The sequence below is a fragment of the Sciurus vulgaris genome (assembly GCF_902686455.1).
Source record: "Sciurus vulgaris genome assembly, chromosome: 3".
NCBI lineage: Eukaryota > Metazoa > Chordata > Mammalia > Rodentia > Sciuridae > Sciurus > Sciurus vulgaris.
This window is the reverse complement of record NC_136463.1, coordinates 176048902-176065725: the sequence shown is the minus strand read 5'-3', so window position 1 is coordinate 176065725 and position 16824 is coordinate 176048902. Positions and strand designations below refer to the sequence as shown.

The window sequence follows — 16824 nt, the reverse complement described above, 5'->3', positions numbered from 1 at the left end:
CATTCAAGTTAGGGATTATCTCTGGATACTTTTTGACCTTTGCCATCCTTAATGGTGTAAATGGGCATATGATAACATATTTATTTCCCCAATGCGAACATTCTAATAGATACACTGAACTATTTTATTCTGTGCCTGCTTAAAACTTTCTGTAACTCCCCATTGCCTTCAAGGTGAAGTGTAGAGTCGGTGACCTCTCAAGAGCTAGACCTTGGTCCTTTTTCGAGGTCACAATCTTCCCCATGCCCAGCCCATGCCAGCCCATCCTATATAGTCACTCTCACTTCCAACTTGAGTAAAATACCAGCACAACTCCAAAACTGCCATTCTAGAACCCACCTGTTTCCTTTCTTCATTCATTCAAGAAACATAAAATGTATAACATGGAATGTTGGGTATCATTCTAGCAATGTAGACAGAAATCACCTGGCTATAAGGGAGCTTACCTCTTGGTGGGAGGAGTCAGGAAAATAAGTAAAAAGATTAATTAGCAACATGATTCAGATAAAAACCAATTCTAGAATAAACCTAGGCAGGGTGATGAAAACTGAATCGGAGAAGAACATGGACTGGGGGTGCCAAGGACAGCCCCTCTGATGAGATGACAACCGAGCAGAGCCACATTCTGCAGGAGGACCACCCATGCTAAACACTGAGAAGGACTGTCTCGGGCTGTGGGAAGCTGGCGCAGTGGTCTGGAGGGCTGTCAGATGGAGGATCGAGATGGCTGGACAGAGAGAGTAGTCAGAAACAAGGTCGGGCAAGAACAAGAGCAGGCATTGTGTCTTATTCTAAAAGCAAGTGTCAAGTCACTAGAGTGTTTTAAGAAGGAGAAAAAAATGGCATGGTGTGTCACATCAACAGACCATTTGGTCTGTGTGAGGAACATACAACAGGGCAGAGAGGAAGCCCTGAGTCCAGCTGGGAGATTAACTCCTCATTAGTAGATGCCCAAGAGAAGAGATATTTGATGCTACTTAATTCTTATTATCAAAAATGTCACATGTGGTTTTCTGTATTAAGGCTTTCTGCTGTCATATACAACTAATTAGAACAAATTTAAAAAAATTTTTAAATTAAAAAATAAAGAAAATGTCATAGCCTGCAAATGGCTAAATTGTAATTTGCATTAAGCAACTGACAAATTAAGGAGAGTGTTGAATATTTGTACAAAACTGTCATTTTTAAATAATATTCAAATATATTGTTTTCCCTCTTTCTTGCCCTGCAGAGTACAGTTTGGTAATCTAACACCAGTGGGTAGCCTCTGCCTATTTTTGCATGTCTCATCAGCTAAGAATAATTTTTATGTTTTTAAACAGTTGAAAAAAAGACATTTTGTTATATGTGAAAAATAATCATTACATTCACATATCCATAAACAAAGTTTATTTGAATATGGATGCCCAGATAAAATTTACCAGATGTTCATGATGCAAAGGCTGTGCTGTGACAGGGTTACTGTGACTTGAGCAGAGACACACAACCCTAAAAGATTTACTGTCTGACCCTTTGCAGAAAAAGATGGTCCATCCATGTTATGCAGTACAACTGCATTTATTTGGGGATTTTTCCCTCACCCTCTTTGTGAAGTGTGGACACTTCTCTTAAGTTCCCTCTGGCATTATCTGCTCCATCCACAGCCTACATCACATTGTAGGTGTGTTGATCACTCAAAGCAAGTTCCATGCACCTGGCAAATACCTCATTTCCTCGGCTCTTCCTTGAGCAATGGGATGCACTCTCCTCTTAGCCAGCGGGAGGTGGCAACTGAATGACCACACAAATCCCAGGACTTTGCATGCTGGGAGGGGAAAGTGCTGCCCACTCCCACATCCCTCCAGACATTGCTAGTCTGGTTTCTGCCCTGTGGGTTGGAGAATCCAGCTCACTTCTGTTTCCAGGTTTCCAAGCACCCACACTTGCAGTGGCGTGACTCATTCCTCAGTTTGTTTAATCAATATTTATTCAGCACCCATGAGGTGCTGAATATGGAATAGCACTTCCTAGAAGAAGGGGGCTGACAGGAGAAGCAGAAGCTCCAGGCTTTGAGAGCCTGTGCCCTAACACGGGTGAAGGATAAAGTTAGTGAAAATGCTGTGCTTAAGAAATGCCAAGAAACAGGGGCTGCAGATGGCACATGTTGCACCAAAAAAGAGACCATCCTTTTACCAAGGAGCACTTGATTCTTACATATTGAGCACAGACATCAGAAGCTCCCATCACTATTTCCTGCCTAGTCTTCCTGCTTTCTCAAAACCTTGCCTTACTGTGATTCATTCATAGTCAGTACTCAAAGGAACCTTTCAGAAACACATATCACATATGCCTCTCCTGAAATCTTCCCAGCAGCTTCCCATTGCCTTACAAGTCAAATCCAGCTTCTGTGGTGGTCCCTGTCATCTGACTCCTGATGAACCATGAGCCCCCATCGCCTACCCCTGCCCGGGGGTGGAATAGAATACCTGCAATTCTTTCTGTTCCCTACCCTTGCCAGCTCTGGCCCTCTAGAGTCTGTACACTCCCCATGTGGCTGCATTCTGTGTTCCATGCATGACTCAGTCCAATGGTGCTTCTTCTGGCCCGCGTAGCCCCACTTGCCCTGAGTTACTCCATCACGTCACCAAACTTGATTCTCTTTCCTGTCACTACTTTGAAGGTCTCAGTTTGCTTGCTCACTCCTCTGTTACTTGTTTCTCACCACTAGATAGTAACTTCAGCAGGACAGGGACATCTTGTCTTGATGATTGTGAGAGTCCCCGTAACTAACTCTCACCTTATCCCTAACTTCAAACCTAACCCTAACCTTTGCAGTAGCACTTGTCTTAGAACAGGTGGAAAACTTATATTTTTTTCATGAATTGCCTTTCATAAACATAGGTCATTACTTTCAAACTTAACTTTGATTCTTAAGAGTATCTTGAGGACCAAAATGTCATTCCAAAATGACACTCTTGCAAATGAAAAGAATATAGGAATTGGCTTTGTTTCATGATGAGAAAATGATTGTTAATGTGTTGCTCACCTCTCTGACACAATTCAATACTGCCCCTTAAAAATCAGTTCTGAGAACATTACGCTCTGCTCTTCCAACTCCTTCCGTCTAGCACTGTGCCTGCACACAGCTGGCATCAGCTGCCTGGCTCTGTGCTTCCATGAACTTACTCACTTGCTATCTGTTCACTTGCTTTCTGTAACTAGGCAAGGAAGAAATCAGTTCATTTCTGTATGCCAAGGACACAACACACGTCTGGTTCATGCGTATTCAGTAGAGATGATTGAGTATCGAGTTTACACTATTCTTCAGGTTAAGTGGTTGAAGTAGAAGCAATTTTCCTTTCCTTGGCACACCAGGTAGAAGCTCTTTGTGGCGTGGGTGCTCTGGGACCAGGCCGTTGGAACTCTTCACCACCTCCATCATAATGATTCTTTGGGAATAAGCAGTACATATGCATGAATAATCCATTCATTCCAAAATCATGTACTACTTCAGCCATTGTCGTTGCTACACTTGTTCTTCTCATCTTTCTTTTAGAGTTGGTGGTAACAGAAACTTAGTCAAAAAAAAAAAAAAAAAAAAGCAAAAGCACTTAAGCACTTAGTCATCAAAGTGTGACTCAGTGAAGCTATTGAGGAGAGTAAGGAAATCAAGCAAGAGCTAATGAAGAGTTTCAAGGACACAGTGAATCATATCGTTGAATGATTCAGTTTAAGAAGACACTGATACAAAATAGCACAGCAGACCATGAGAAAGTCAGAAACGTGTTTCTTGCTGAGCAAAAGATGAATCATTTCTGTGAGGTACAAAACCTTAAATAAAAATAAAAATGCACAAGAAAATGATGTAAAATTAATCAATCAATTAATTAATTAAAAAGAAAGAAAGAAAAGAAAGATCAGAGGTCTAAAAGTTGGAACTACTGCACACACTGTATTGTTTTTTGATACTTACCATACTCTTCCAACTGAGCTTCGTGGGCCCCCTTAGGAGAGCTAAGTGAATATATCAGGAACACGGATATGAACCAGAATAGGGCTTATACTTGAACAGTTGAACTTGCAACACTGGGCAGTGCCATTTTCAAAGTCAAAACTCTATGTCACATGATTGAAATAAGCTGGCAAGGGAGTTATAGTGTCTCCTCAAAGCGCTCTCACATCAACAGTTCAGATTCAGTGTTCTAGGGCTCTCCAATGGATCCTCCAGTTGTCGTTTGCTTACTATTAAAACTGAATGAATGACAGATTTCATACTATACCAGTGACTTGCTCTTTTCATAGAATATTTTTAGCCATAAAAAGCAACCGATATTTGGGGACTTCCAGATCTAACCACATGGGTCATTCTAGGAGAGGAAACAGAAAGACCTTAATATGTTTTAAATTGCAAAGCAGAAAGGTCCTGAGTTTTCATTGTTTTCTTCTAAGACACACTTAACATTTTATAGGAATTTCAACCTTTTTTCAATCTGTGGCTTCTAGGCCTGAAAAGCATGCTTTAAATGGTTCATAATGTTCCTGCAAGAACACTGTAATTGCAATTGGAAAGCTAAGTAATAGTCTTTGTTGAATTAGATTCCAAGTTATAATACTCCTCTCATTTACAAGCTAATAAAGCTAAGATTAGAAAGGGCTCTTGACCAAGGATTTAAAGCAATGTTGAGGACAGAAATCAAACATAAGCACCTGGATTTTTGACTTTCTTTTCTATCTAAACAGCATGCTTTCAGCTTCATAGAAAAATAAGGTATACAACTTAGGGGAAATATTAACTCCCCAAAGCCCACGATGAATGCCATTAGAAAATTACTAATATAGTAAAGCAGTTTTAGCTGCTATCTTCATTTTAGTGAGAATATGCAGACACTCTGCCCTGTGCTTGATTGCCCTAAGAATGTACATTCACAGAAAGCCTTATACACAAATATTCATAGATTCATAGCCCCAAATGGAAATAGCCCAAATGTCCATCAACTGATGAATGGATAAACAAAATGTGGCATATCCATACAAAGGAATATCATCATTCAGCCATCAACAGGAATGAAATTTTGATACATGCTACTACTTGCAGGAACCTTAAATGCATTATGCTGAGTAAAAGAAGCCAGTTCAGAAGACCACATATGTTACGATTCCTTATACATAAAATATCCAGAATAGGCAAATCTATACAGACAGAAAGCAGATTAGTGGTTTCCAGGGAAGAAGGAAAGGGAAAAGATGAGCCAACTGCTGGTGGATATGGGGTTTCTTTGGGGGGGGGGGGAGTGATAAAAATGTTCTAAAATTAACTAGTGAAAGATGGTTGTACAATTCTGAATATACTCAAAACTACCAAATTCTGCACTGTAAAGGGGTGAATTTTATGGCAGCTATCAATCAATTATATCTCAATAATGCTCTTATTTAAAAATGAATCTATAGTTCAATTCTAGACTTTGCATATGATGTAGGCAGTAATGATAGAGTTTAAGGAAGAGAAAATGTGTGTTGGATGAGCTATATGAAATCTAAGATATGGAACTAATAAAGAAAGAAATCAAGTTTCTGAGAAATGGAAGAGTCTGGGCAGAGGGCTTCTGAAGGCTGGAGTCCAACATGGAAGAAGGCACACAGGTAGCTATATGCAGAGAGGCATGGAGGGCAGCCATATTGAGAGAGGCATGGAGGGCAGACTATGGAGGTCTGTGCCCTATCTTGGTCCATGGCTCTTCCTGGCCCTCCTGGTGCAATGTACAACTTTATGTTTTTGGGCACTTTGCTCCTGCTAATGCTCACATTTTTCCATACGTAAAATAAATATTATGTGTCAATCAATAACAATTTTGCTTAAGGAGATGAAAATGTTAATTACCCTGATTTGCTCACTACACACTGTGTACATGTATCAAATCAGATTATAATCCATAACTTTCTTCAATTAAAATAAATTTTTTTCAAAAAAGAGTGTTTTGTACTTACCTCCTTAGAGGTGGTTAGACATTTTGAAACCTAGAAAATGAGTCACAAAAAAAAAAAAAATGACTGAAATGTATTGCTCAGTAGGCCAGTACAAAAGTAAAACTCCTCGAACATCTTCCTTACTAACATTTTTAAAATACTGTGATGCTATATACTAAATGTCAACCAGAGGTTTTATTTAAAAAACAAAGTCCTCAGGTTTGACTTGGCTGGTTCATGACAATTATCCAACATGGATAATTGCTTGTTGATTATGCATTTTCCATAGTTTTCAAAAAAACAGAGTGGCCTTCCCTGTAGAGCACAATGAAGGTACTAAAGAGATATTCTCATTTATTTAAAAAATAAGCAAAATAAAATCACATTAACATATTTCTGAAGATGACCAAAATGTTCTTTAAGCAATTAATACAGTGTCTTCTCTAATAGAATAAAAGGCAGTACCAGTGTCAGTAATCTCATAAATTTGGATGAAGTTCACTTTTAAAGCACTTGCCAAACTTAGGCCAGAATTCCTGAACCGGAAGTTAACAGTTTCCTTCATGACTTCTCTCATTAGGATTGATTGATTGCCTTGAACACATCATTTCTGTCCTCTTTTTGAGTAGCTGGAACTTGCAATAATGTCAGAGGAAGCTTTCTTAGGCCCAGGATAGGAAAAGCAGCTTGTTTTAATCTTTAACAGAGGCCTTTGGCCATTTGAGATATGTCTCCTCTGTGCTTGAAATGAAGTCTTCCCTGGTCACTTTAGCCAGCAGAAGGTTGGCTGTAACGAAACCGCAAAGACTTCCCACAATAGTGTAGAAGGAACCAGAAAGTGACCCGGCTGCAGTTAAAGGGTCTAAGCATCCTGGGCTTGCAATTGCAAACACCAGTCTGCATGCATCGTTTCATGAGAGTTTTTATTTCCAAATGTCTGATCTGTGGACAATTGGCTCCTTATGAAACTCTTACCACCAAAAGGGGAACTTGGCTGAGAGCCAGTGCAGCCTCAGATCTGTTTCATGCTGTTGAACTATACTAATTGTCGACCAGAGGTTTTATAAAAGAGAACAGGAAGTCTGTTGCGGCCAAGGCATTTTGTAGTTGTCTGAAAGCATCTATTTCTCAGAAAAGAAATTCTTTGTAACCATATTAATACCCTTAACAAATATGATCTTTATACTTCTTATTTGATCAGTTCATTTTTGCTTCAATAGAAAGACATTAAAGAAATCTAAAATAACTGTGCAACTGTGCACACATCAAGTTGAAACTTGATGAAGGCCTTTTGCTTTTTCAGTCAGATGCTCCAGGATCATAACCAACTACAACTGAAATCAATAGCATGTTCTTGGCATGCAGTCTACATGTGTTCCTTTTCTTAGGCCTTATGTACTCTGTTGAAGGTATTAGATTATAGCAGGTACCTATATGTAAATTAATATTCCAAATTTATCACATGGTTTTCTGAGGAAGTTTAAGCTGGGTTGTAAAACATCATTTTGTGACTGAAGTCATCAGGAATCACTTAAGGTGTGATGACACAGTTTTTGAAACTCCACCTGCATGAATTTCCAGTCTTATATATTGCACATGAACATTCACTTAGTCACCTGGGGTCTGTGTTTGCTGTATGACATCACTAACCCAGTAGCCATATGCCTACTGTTTCCAGAAACCTGAGACCACTCTCCTGAAACTTACTATTTAAAAAAGGAAAGTGACTTAAACCAGCAAGCATTCACTATGCCACAGAGCCATGAGCGTGGGACAACAGGTTTACAGTGTAACTTAAAGTCTTAGCATGGAGTGCTGTTACTATACGCTCCATCTCATAGATTTAGAGTATTTAGACCAGTCATTTTTTGAAGTCAAAGGATGCAGTGGAATGCTCTAGGGGGACATTAGAAAGAGGAAACCTTGGTGCTTTGTTTTGTGTAGAAATTTTATCATAATGACTATAATATAAAAACTTTTTTGAATTAGAGAAAAAGAATCTCTAATGTTTCCAGTAGATTGTAAAATGTTATATTATCTGGAAAACAAGCAAGTAACACTCTTTATGCGTGAATTATCTGTCTAAACAAGAAACAAATTTACCCCCAGGTAATTGAAATCCAACAATAATCCCGAAGCTCAATTTAGTCATGGCTCTTAATCTTTTCCAAATGTTCAATAGAGTTTACTTACTGTTTATCTCGTAACAGAGTGAATAACATAAAAAGAACAACTTGAAAGGGGAAATGAATTCAAAATGTGAATTGTAAATAATAACTCAGTTGGCTCTATCACATTCTACCTGGGAAACAACTACTACCTAATCCATCCTCATATCTCTGCTGGCTCCCCATGTCTAGAATAGTTTGGATTGGTTGCCACAGCCCTTTCAAACTATTCATCCTGGGACAAATGCAGTGGCCCAGGGACTCAGTCTACAACTGTTTTAAGAAGAGTGTTTATTGGGCTGGGTGTGGTGTGGCACACACCTGTAATTTCAGCCCCTCAGGAAGCTGAGGCAGGAGGATCTTGAGTTCAAAGCCACCCTCAGCAACTTAGAGAGGCCCTAAGCAACTCAGTGAGACCCTGTCTCCAAATAAAAGACTTTTGTAAAAGGGCTGGGGATGTGGTTCAATGGTTGAGTGCTCCTGAATTCAACTAAGTACCAAAAAAAAAAAAAAAAAAAAAAAAAAAAAGATTAGTATTTCCCTTTACTCCATGATATATCTGGAACATTGTTTTCTCATTATTTTTTCATCCCTTAATCTTGTTAGATTCACATGACTTTTTTCCTTTTTCACAATGTCAAAACCCATGCTGTCCCCACCTGCATAAGCATGCACACACACACACACACACACACACACACTGCACACGATCATGCATAAAAACATACACAAACTAGCAAGCTCACATACTACACAAACTAACACTTACGCTGACATAACACACACTACACTCAGGCACACATTACTCCACACAGACACATGCCACACTTGCACAGCACACACACTCATGTGCTCACACTGAATACACATATACATATTCATGTTCTATAAATTCAGCAAATAATCATATAAGTACCAAACTTGGCCCTTAGGTTATAACAGTGAACAAAACAAACAGAATTTCCTGTCTTCATGCCCAGGAATGAAGCAAAGGGAATTCTGAAGAAAATATGAGTCTGGGATTGGGAATGGTGGGAACAGTGCTGTGCCTGATGGCAGAGCTCCCCGCAGTGTCCGTGACCTCGGAAGACTGACCTCGTGGGACCTCTGTCCAGAACTAACCATGTCCAAAACTAAGCATGAATTTGAAATCTCATCTGTACCAACAGTCAGTCCAGAATGATGCCCTTCATCTGGACCAGTTTAAGTCAACTTTAGTTCGTGCTTTAGAAACCCCAATGGCTCACTTGGGACTTGGGGAATATGCAGCACTAAGGACTTCAGCCATTGTACTGTGGATATTCACAGACACATTCTCTCAGCATCTGTTTAACCCTAAAGATGTAACCAGGAGGAAGCTGATGGCCAGTGATGCAAAACTACCATTTTAGGGCAAACCCTACTCCTTCCCAGCTTGAGGGTGGTGAGTACACTTAAATAGGAAATAACCCGAAAATTCCATTGTAGGTATTTTAATAAGTACTTTATATTTCAGCTTATGTATATCCATTTAATAGGATGTTAGTTGTTTAGAATAAAAAAAAAATTGTGCTAATTTCAACAAAAATAAAGACACTCAAAACATGACCTATTTTCTCCAAGGCCCGGATTTTCTGAACATTTACCACCCTCCACCCAACTGTGGCTGTGGGCACACTTGCACACACCCACAGCTCCTAAAAGGGCTGCATTTACCTCGTTGATATTTGAGAGATTATTTAAAGTAGCATTAAAATAGCACTAACTTGGCAAGTTTTCACATCTATTAATCTTAGCCTAAAGAGCAATGACAGTGAGAAATAAAAGATTACAATAGAAATAAGCTAAAAGTGAAATATGCAGTTGCCCAAATTTTTGTTTTCTGCAGGAAGGGAAAAAGAGCTTAAGTGATGAGCCCACCGTGGAGATGGAAGGGGGGCTCGGACCTCCTTTCCTAGAGAGGAAGCTGGGAAGAACTGCCCAAGCGTCTCCCTTGTCCTCTCTGTGCACTAAGCAAGGTCTAGAACAGCTCCCCTCGGGTGTTCGCAGCACAGTGCGCCGCTCAGGACCTTTGAAGATGAGGGTTTAATTTCTTCTCATTGTTCCCCTCAGGCAGCCACAGTTTCTTGGGATATCCGAACATTGTACTCAACGGTACCCGAAGATGCCGAGCACAAAGCAGAAAATTTGCTGGTGAAAGAGGTAAATTGATGCTTCCAGTCTGTTGTGTCACAAAACTTTTGCCTTCCGCCAGGGAATATTGAATGCCACTTACGTATGTACCACCTCCCGCTCCTCTTCAGGGAAGGACTACACATGCTCCCTCCTAGTAGCCTTTCAGCTGTCACCTGGCAGTAGTTTTCCAGCTTCCTGTTACCCGGGTTTTATTATCAGGGTGACTGCTCAAGTTTTAGATATTCTTTTCTTTCTTTCTTTTTTTCCTTTAGTTGAAATCTGAGTATATTTAATAGAAAGATTTCATTTTCTTTTACTTATTTGCAATGCATGGTATGAAAGACCATATTACATGAGAATTTGGGATAATGGAGTTTTCTATTTTAAGGGATATTTTCTTTTAAGTTCTAACCATGGAAATAGTTAACCATAACTATTTCCACTAATTGAAGTAGCTAATTGTTAGATCCCTGTGGACAACTTTAAGGGGGTATTGATATAGCATCTCTGTGTATTCAATTGGAGTATGAGAGGCCTATAAATCGGCTTCTTCATTTGGTACCCAGACTCCGGGCCACTTTAGGGCAGGGATTGGACCAGGACACTGTAACTTTAAGCAGACATTTATTGAATGAATAAGCGAATCCAGCCCTCCCTTTACAGAAAAGGCAGTGATAAAATCTAGACCATCACTAGTCAAACTGCAAATAGTAGGGTCTAAATGTTGTCTTTAATGCTGAGAAAACAGTGTGTGCTGATTAATAATTAATTAAAGTCTCATATAATAGTAACACCATGCACAGTTGTGAAACAGAGTTGACTCAATACAAGCTGAACTTAGTGTAACCTGTTAAGAATGATCTGATTCTTTAGTCATACACATTTTATGTCGTACTATTCAGTCCAGATTATCATTTGACATGAATTCACATGTTGTTGTTGTTGTTTGTTGAATTCCCTTATTTCACATTTATTTCTAAAGTTTACATTGAATTACAAGACCTTCTAAGGAAATAGGAAAAAAAAGGGGTAAAATCAGATACTACCAGGATCTCTGAGACTACTATCTTCACATTTACTGATAAAAATAATATATGATGTCAGGACCATAATATTTTTGTTCTCGAGGAAGTTATTATCTAATAGTACATCACCATTTTTTTTAGGGTTTACAGATAACTTACTGTACTAGAAAGTCAGAATCACTGAGACAAACTCTACAAAAGTCCAGTGGTGTATTTGTGTTAACTTTGGCAGCATTTTGAAATTTTCAAATTCCCAGCTAAGAACATGTAACCTGGTCTTCTTGCATGTTGTTTACTAACATATTGCACTTTCTTCTTGAAGACCCTTAACTTCATTGTTGAATTTATTTCCTAGTACCTGATAGTTTTGTTCCAAGTCAGAAATTTTTTAAATCCATTTTCTTTTCCAACAATTAATTGATGAGATTTTTTTAAAAGCTATTGATTTCTAATAAGAATAACCAGTTATTAAATTCTTATCCTAATACTTACTTTATTTTCAGATATGTAAGATCTCATCTGTAATTAAATTTTCTTCTTTTCTACTAAGTGTATTGTTTCTTCAATTTTTGTCTTACTCTGTTATCTTATATCCCTAAAACAATGTTGAATAATAATGTTAGTATTGCATTTCCTATCTTCATCTTTGTTTTACGGGGAAAACTATTACCTTTGCTGCTTTATGAAACACAAGTGTTGCATGCTGGTGTCTGATGTCTGAAATGTGTTTTAGGAAGCGTCCTTCTTAGTTTCTTTTGAGTATTCATAAAGACTTGCCACACTCTTGTCACACGCACGTTTGGTCGATTAAGAGGAGAGCTTTTCTGCTTTAAGTTAGTACTACAATAGAACTTATGAGTTTTTCTCTGCATTATTATTTGCATTTCTAGTATAAACTTTTTTTGTTCAAGTTGTATTATTAACCTATAATGCTGTTGCATTCAAATTGCTACTATTTTATTTCAAATTTTTGCATTTATATTCAGGAGTGACACTTGGTTCTAGCTTGTTTTTTTTTTTTTTTTTGAGAGATATTAGCTTTAAAAAATAATTAGGGACACACTAACATTTTTCTGTATTATGGAATAGAAGAGCAAATGCCACAAAACACTATCTAGAAGATTAAAGTGCATATTTAATAGAAGACTCAAGTGTTATTTAATAGATGGTAAAGAAGGCCCTGCAAAGCCTTTGAGGAAAAGTGAACAACTCAACAAATCCCACTCTATATCCATTTGGAAGAAAATTAAGTTAGGTATGTATCTCATGTGACATAAAAAATAAACCCTTGATGAATAAAAGTATCTACATTTTAAAAGTGAAAGTTATATAAATGTAGGGAAATATTTTTAAGTGGAAAGTTAGGGGAAATAAACAGATTTAACAAATGAAAATTTTAAATTTTCATATGATGAATGTTATTATAAAGTCAGAAAGAATATTTAATTGAAGAAAATATAACCCATGACATCTTTTGTGTAACACACTGAATATTCAAAACTCTATAAGCTAATATAAAGACAGATAACTCAAGTATATATGATCAAAAATTATGGACAGGAAGTTCAAAACAAAAAAAATGCAATTGGCATGGCCAAAAGGCACACAGTAGTAAAAATACAAATAAAAACAAAAATTACATGTAATATCTGAAAGGAGAAAAATTTTAAGATGAATATAATTTAGTGGTGGTGGGAATATAGTGAAAGAAATGCTCTCACACGGTTTTCAAAATAGGTCTATAACTCTTGAGATAAAGTTTACAAATATCCTTTCAGTAGCACATATAAATGTACACATGCATATTATTAAAAAAACAGACTTGTGTACTGCCACTTTGGGCAATTTGGAATGCCAGTGAATAGGGGTGGGATTGAAAAATTGTTACACATCTGTATTTGGTAACAATATATAGCCAATAGAAAGTATATATACATATATGTACACACACATACATATGTATGTGTATACATATGTTCATATGCATATACATGTATGTGTGAACATATGTATACACGTGTATCTGAATATATACTTAAATACCTTAATTTGGATGTCCATGATCTATTGTCAATATAAAAAAATGAGTCACAGAATGCATAGTATGATATTAAAGTTATTAAATGTGTAGTATGATATTAAAGTTATTAAACCTATAAGCATATATGCAAATATGTTTATATAAGCCTAGAAAAAGGGAAAAATGTACACGCACATCAAACTCATGCATTGGATACTCACAGGTTTGGGATGATAAGGGGAAGGGGAGAGATTGATTTATAGTCTATATAATTCTATCTTGTGGTATTAAAAATGAGTGAATTTTGTAATAATAATGTTTTGGAAAAATTTTTTTAGAATAGACTTCAAATGTTGCCAGAATTGAAATCAAGCCAAATCTATTTCCCAAACTTGTCTCTAAAAATTAAAATCCAATAATTCTTTATGTCATTAGTCCTCAAGGAGACTACTTCAGATCCATTTCTTTTCATTGTTTTAGTTTGATAATAAAAATGTCGTATGGAATCATTAAATCTCATGTACACTTTGCTTTGATTCTACTTGCTGGTCTTGTTTGACAGGCATAGAAATCAGTTAAATTCATCCAATCGTCAATTCCCGATCATTTTTAACGTAACTGCTATGGACTTATAAGTGTTTCCATAACTTCAGAGACTTGTCAGTTCATGGTGCTTTCACCTTTTTGTGGGTGAATGGGGTACTTGTGTCTTTCCAGTTTTGCAGTCATTTCCTTTTGGTTGTGAAAGATGCTCTCACATGAACCAGGGCTCTTAGCTCTTTGCTGTGGGTCTCCAGTGCAGGAGGCTTTGGATTGGTTGCTGGCCTCATTCCTCCTCCTCAGGTCATTGGTAAGCATCCATCTGAGGTAGGGCCAGTCAGCGCCAACCTTAATCCTAGAACCAACTCAAAACCCCCACCAGCAATCTCTGGAGGCAACCATGGGTTCCAGTTTAACTACTTTCCAGGGGAAAGGACTGCCTGAAATCTGGACCCATCCACAGGATTATTCTAGGGTTCTTAGAGGCATTTACTTTAGTATGTTTCCAAAACTTCTGCTCCATATATTCACGTGTCCATAAGGACCCCCTTGAGAACTCCACCTTCAGCTGAGAACAGGTTGACCACAGTATTTGCTATTCTCGTTATCTCCTGGAGAGAATTTTCTTACCTTAATTTTTGTTCCTTAATTTCCTTTCAACTCCTTGCAGCCTCCTTTTCTCACTTCCACCCACAGCTTCTCACTTCTCCTAAGAAGTGCTCCAAAGAGAACTCTTACCCCAGACCCCCAGGATCTTCCAAACTCATCGGTTGCAAAGTTCAGGTCAGAACAGTTGGCTTTCTTCCGCAACACAAACAAACCTTAGTGTTCTGATCTCAATCGTATGGATCTGCGGCAGATAAAAAGGAGGAGGAAGTCTGAGAAGAAACTCTTGTGTTCCCTGCTAATTTTTTCTGTGTCAACTATCAATGAAAATGCCTCAAAAACTCTCGTGCTTTTGCTTGGTTTCAAGGATGGAGACGAAGTGTGATCTGAGCTTTATAGGATGGGGAAGAAAAGCCCTAATTACGAGTATCCCTCCATGGTAATATGGAATATCAGTTGTCAGGCCTAAAGATAAGAGATTAAAAAGAAAGTGATCACCAGACGATTGGTTTAAGGTGGAGAATTGGTTTAAGGGTGAGAAATGGTTTAAGATGGAGAATTACGCTGTCAGAAAGTCTTGACCCCCATTGCTAATGACAGAAAACCTTATGGACTACTTGTTTTGTGCCAGATATGCTTCTAAGCCATTTACATGCAGTATTTACAAACAAATATGGCATTATTATTGTCATCGCCTTTTAATGAAGAGAAAACTGTGACATAGCAAAGTGAAGAAATTTGTCTAGCCAAGACCAAATAGCTGGGAATAGACAGATCTGTATCTGGGACACAGACCACGTAGTCCAAGGCCTGAGTCTTGACCACAGTGCTAACTACCAATACGGTGCTCTGCATTAATGATCCTCTGGAAGGAACCCCTCTCTCAGCCTTTGCCCTAATGACAGCACCATGATTTTTGCCAGGTGATTCTGAAGCACATTGTCAGTGGACTACAGCCCAAGAACATTGGCTGAATTTTTAAAACCATATTAAGCAAGGATAGAAATGAATTCATAAACTTTTGTAAGGTTTTTGTGGAAACACGTGTTTGCTTTACCACGCTGCTGTACTAAGTGACCTTTCTATGCAACCCTGTGCTAAATTGCCGAGCAGCTCCCTACAAGGTGGCAAGGACAAATTTCATAGTTGCTAGGCAGCAAATTGGCAAGAACCTAGTTTAAACACATCGAGCTCAATAAAAATTTTGAGTTCTCTCTCATATCATTACTTTGACAATTCTCAGCCTCTTGTGAAAGGCAGTAGACATTCTTTTCTCTTTTTGATCTTGAATGACTTCATATATTTAATGGCCGTTAAATAAGATGAAGTTTCTCTTTTTTCTGTTTTATCTGTTACTCCCCTCCCTGCCTACTAAGGGGAAGGTTAAGTATTTCCCAAACAAAAGCCCAGGCAAATTTCACATCCTCCAAAGCACTTCACAGCTCTGTTAACATCAAGCCATAGTTGAGCAGCCTGTACATACAGAAGTATTTTCGAGCACTGCAATGAGGGTATCACTAGCTCATGGTACAGCCTATAAACAGGCTGTAAGTGGTTAGCTAACTTGCCCAGTTTACAAGGAGCCCAGATTAAATCTGCTGTTTCTGACCCCACACGCGGTGTTCTCACCCACATTATTGTCTCTGATCCTTTAATAAACTATTCAAAACCATGTGCTTGATAGCCTGGCTTGGTGAAAGCAGTTCCACTTTCTGACTCAGTCTCTCCATGTTTATATTGGACAATTCATAATTCTAATGTTACGATTCTCAAAACAGCAACAGTGAGAGAAACTTAGAAAATGGACAACTTGGGCATACTGTCCTTATCCAATCCTCCTAAGTGACTTAACATCAACAACTATAACCATTTAAAGAATGAAATCAAAAACTTCCGGGATTAGATAAAACCAACCCCCACTGGGGGAAAGGGCAATTAAAGGAATCTATAAATAGGATGCAGACTTCCTGAGCAAAACTTGAACAGCAGAGTTTCCATTTTAATGCACACAGAAGCATAATATAAAGCTGGAAGCTCAGCCCACCAATAAAAAACTAAGCCCTTGCGTTAGTCTCTTAACAAAAGAAGATGAGGGAGCAGAGACTTGAGAGATACAGGGCTCAAGAGGAAACAGCAGCCCAGGGACCACTACAGCTGAGTGGCTGAGAAATTCCCACGAAGCACTAAGGTAGCAAGTTGCCCCCAACAAACAAAGCCCTCTCCATTTAATGGAAGCCAGGGCTTCTGAGGAGGATAACCATGGAGTGAGCAGGTAGTAATGAATCCAAGAATTCAAGCCTCACTTTGGTCATGGTATAGAACACTTGGGAACTGATGAGGCACAGAACAACCTGAAAAATGGAGGCAA

General features: G+C 38.3%; 1 protein-coding gene across 2 annotated transcripts in view; it reads left to right on the top strand.

The window, feature by feature from the left end:
• Nucleotides 1-16636, top strand: part of LOC306657532 (dedicator of cytokinesis protein 10-like) — a 115675-nt gene extending 99039 nt beyond the window's left edge. For both annotated transcript variants that reach the window (XM_079133634.1, XM_079133633.1), the window contains exon 3: nt 10203-16636. In XM_079133634.1, the coding sequence (XP_078989760.1) occupies nt 10203-10301 (99 nt within the window). In that variant the 3' untranslated portion in view covers nt 10302-16636. The remainder of the gene's footprint in view (nt 1-10202) is intronic.
• The last annotated feature ends 188 nt before the right edge of the window (nt 16637-16824 follow it).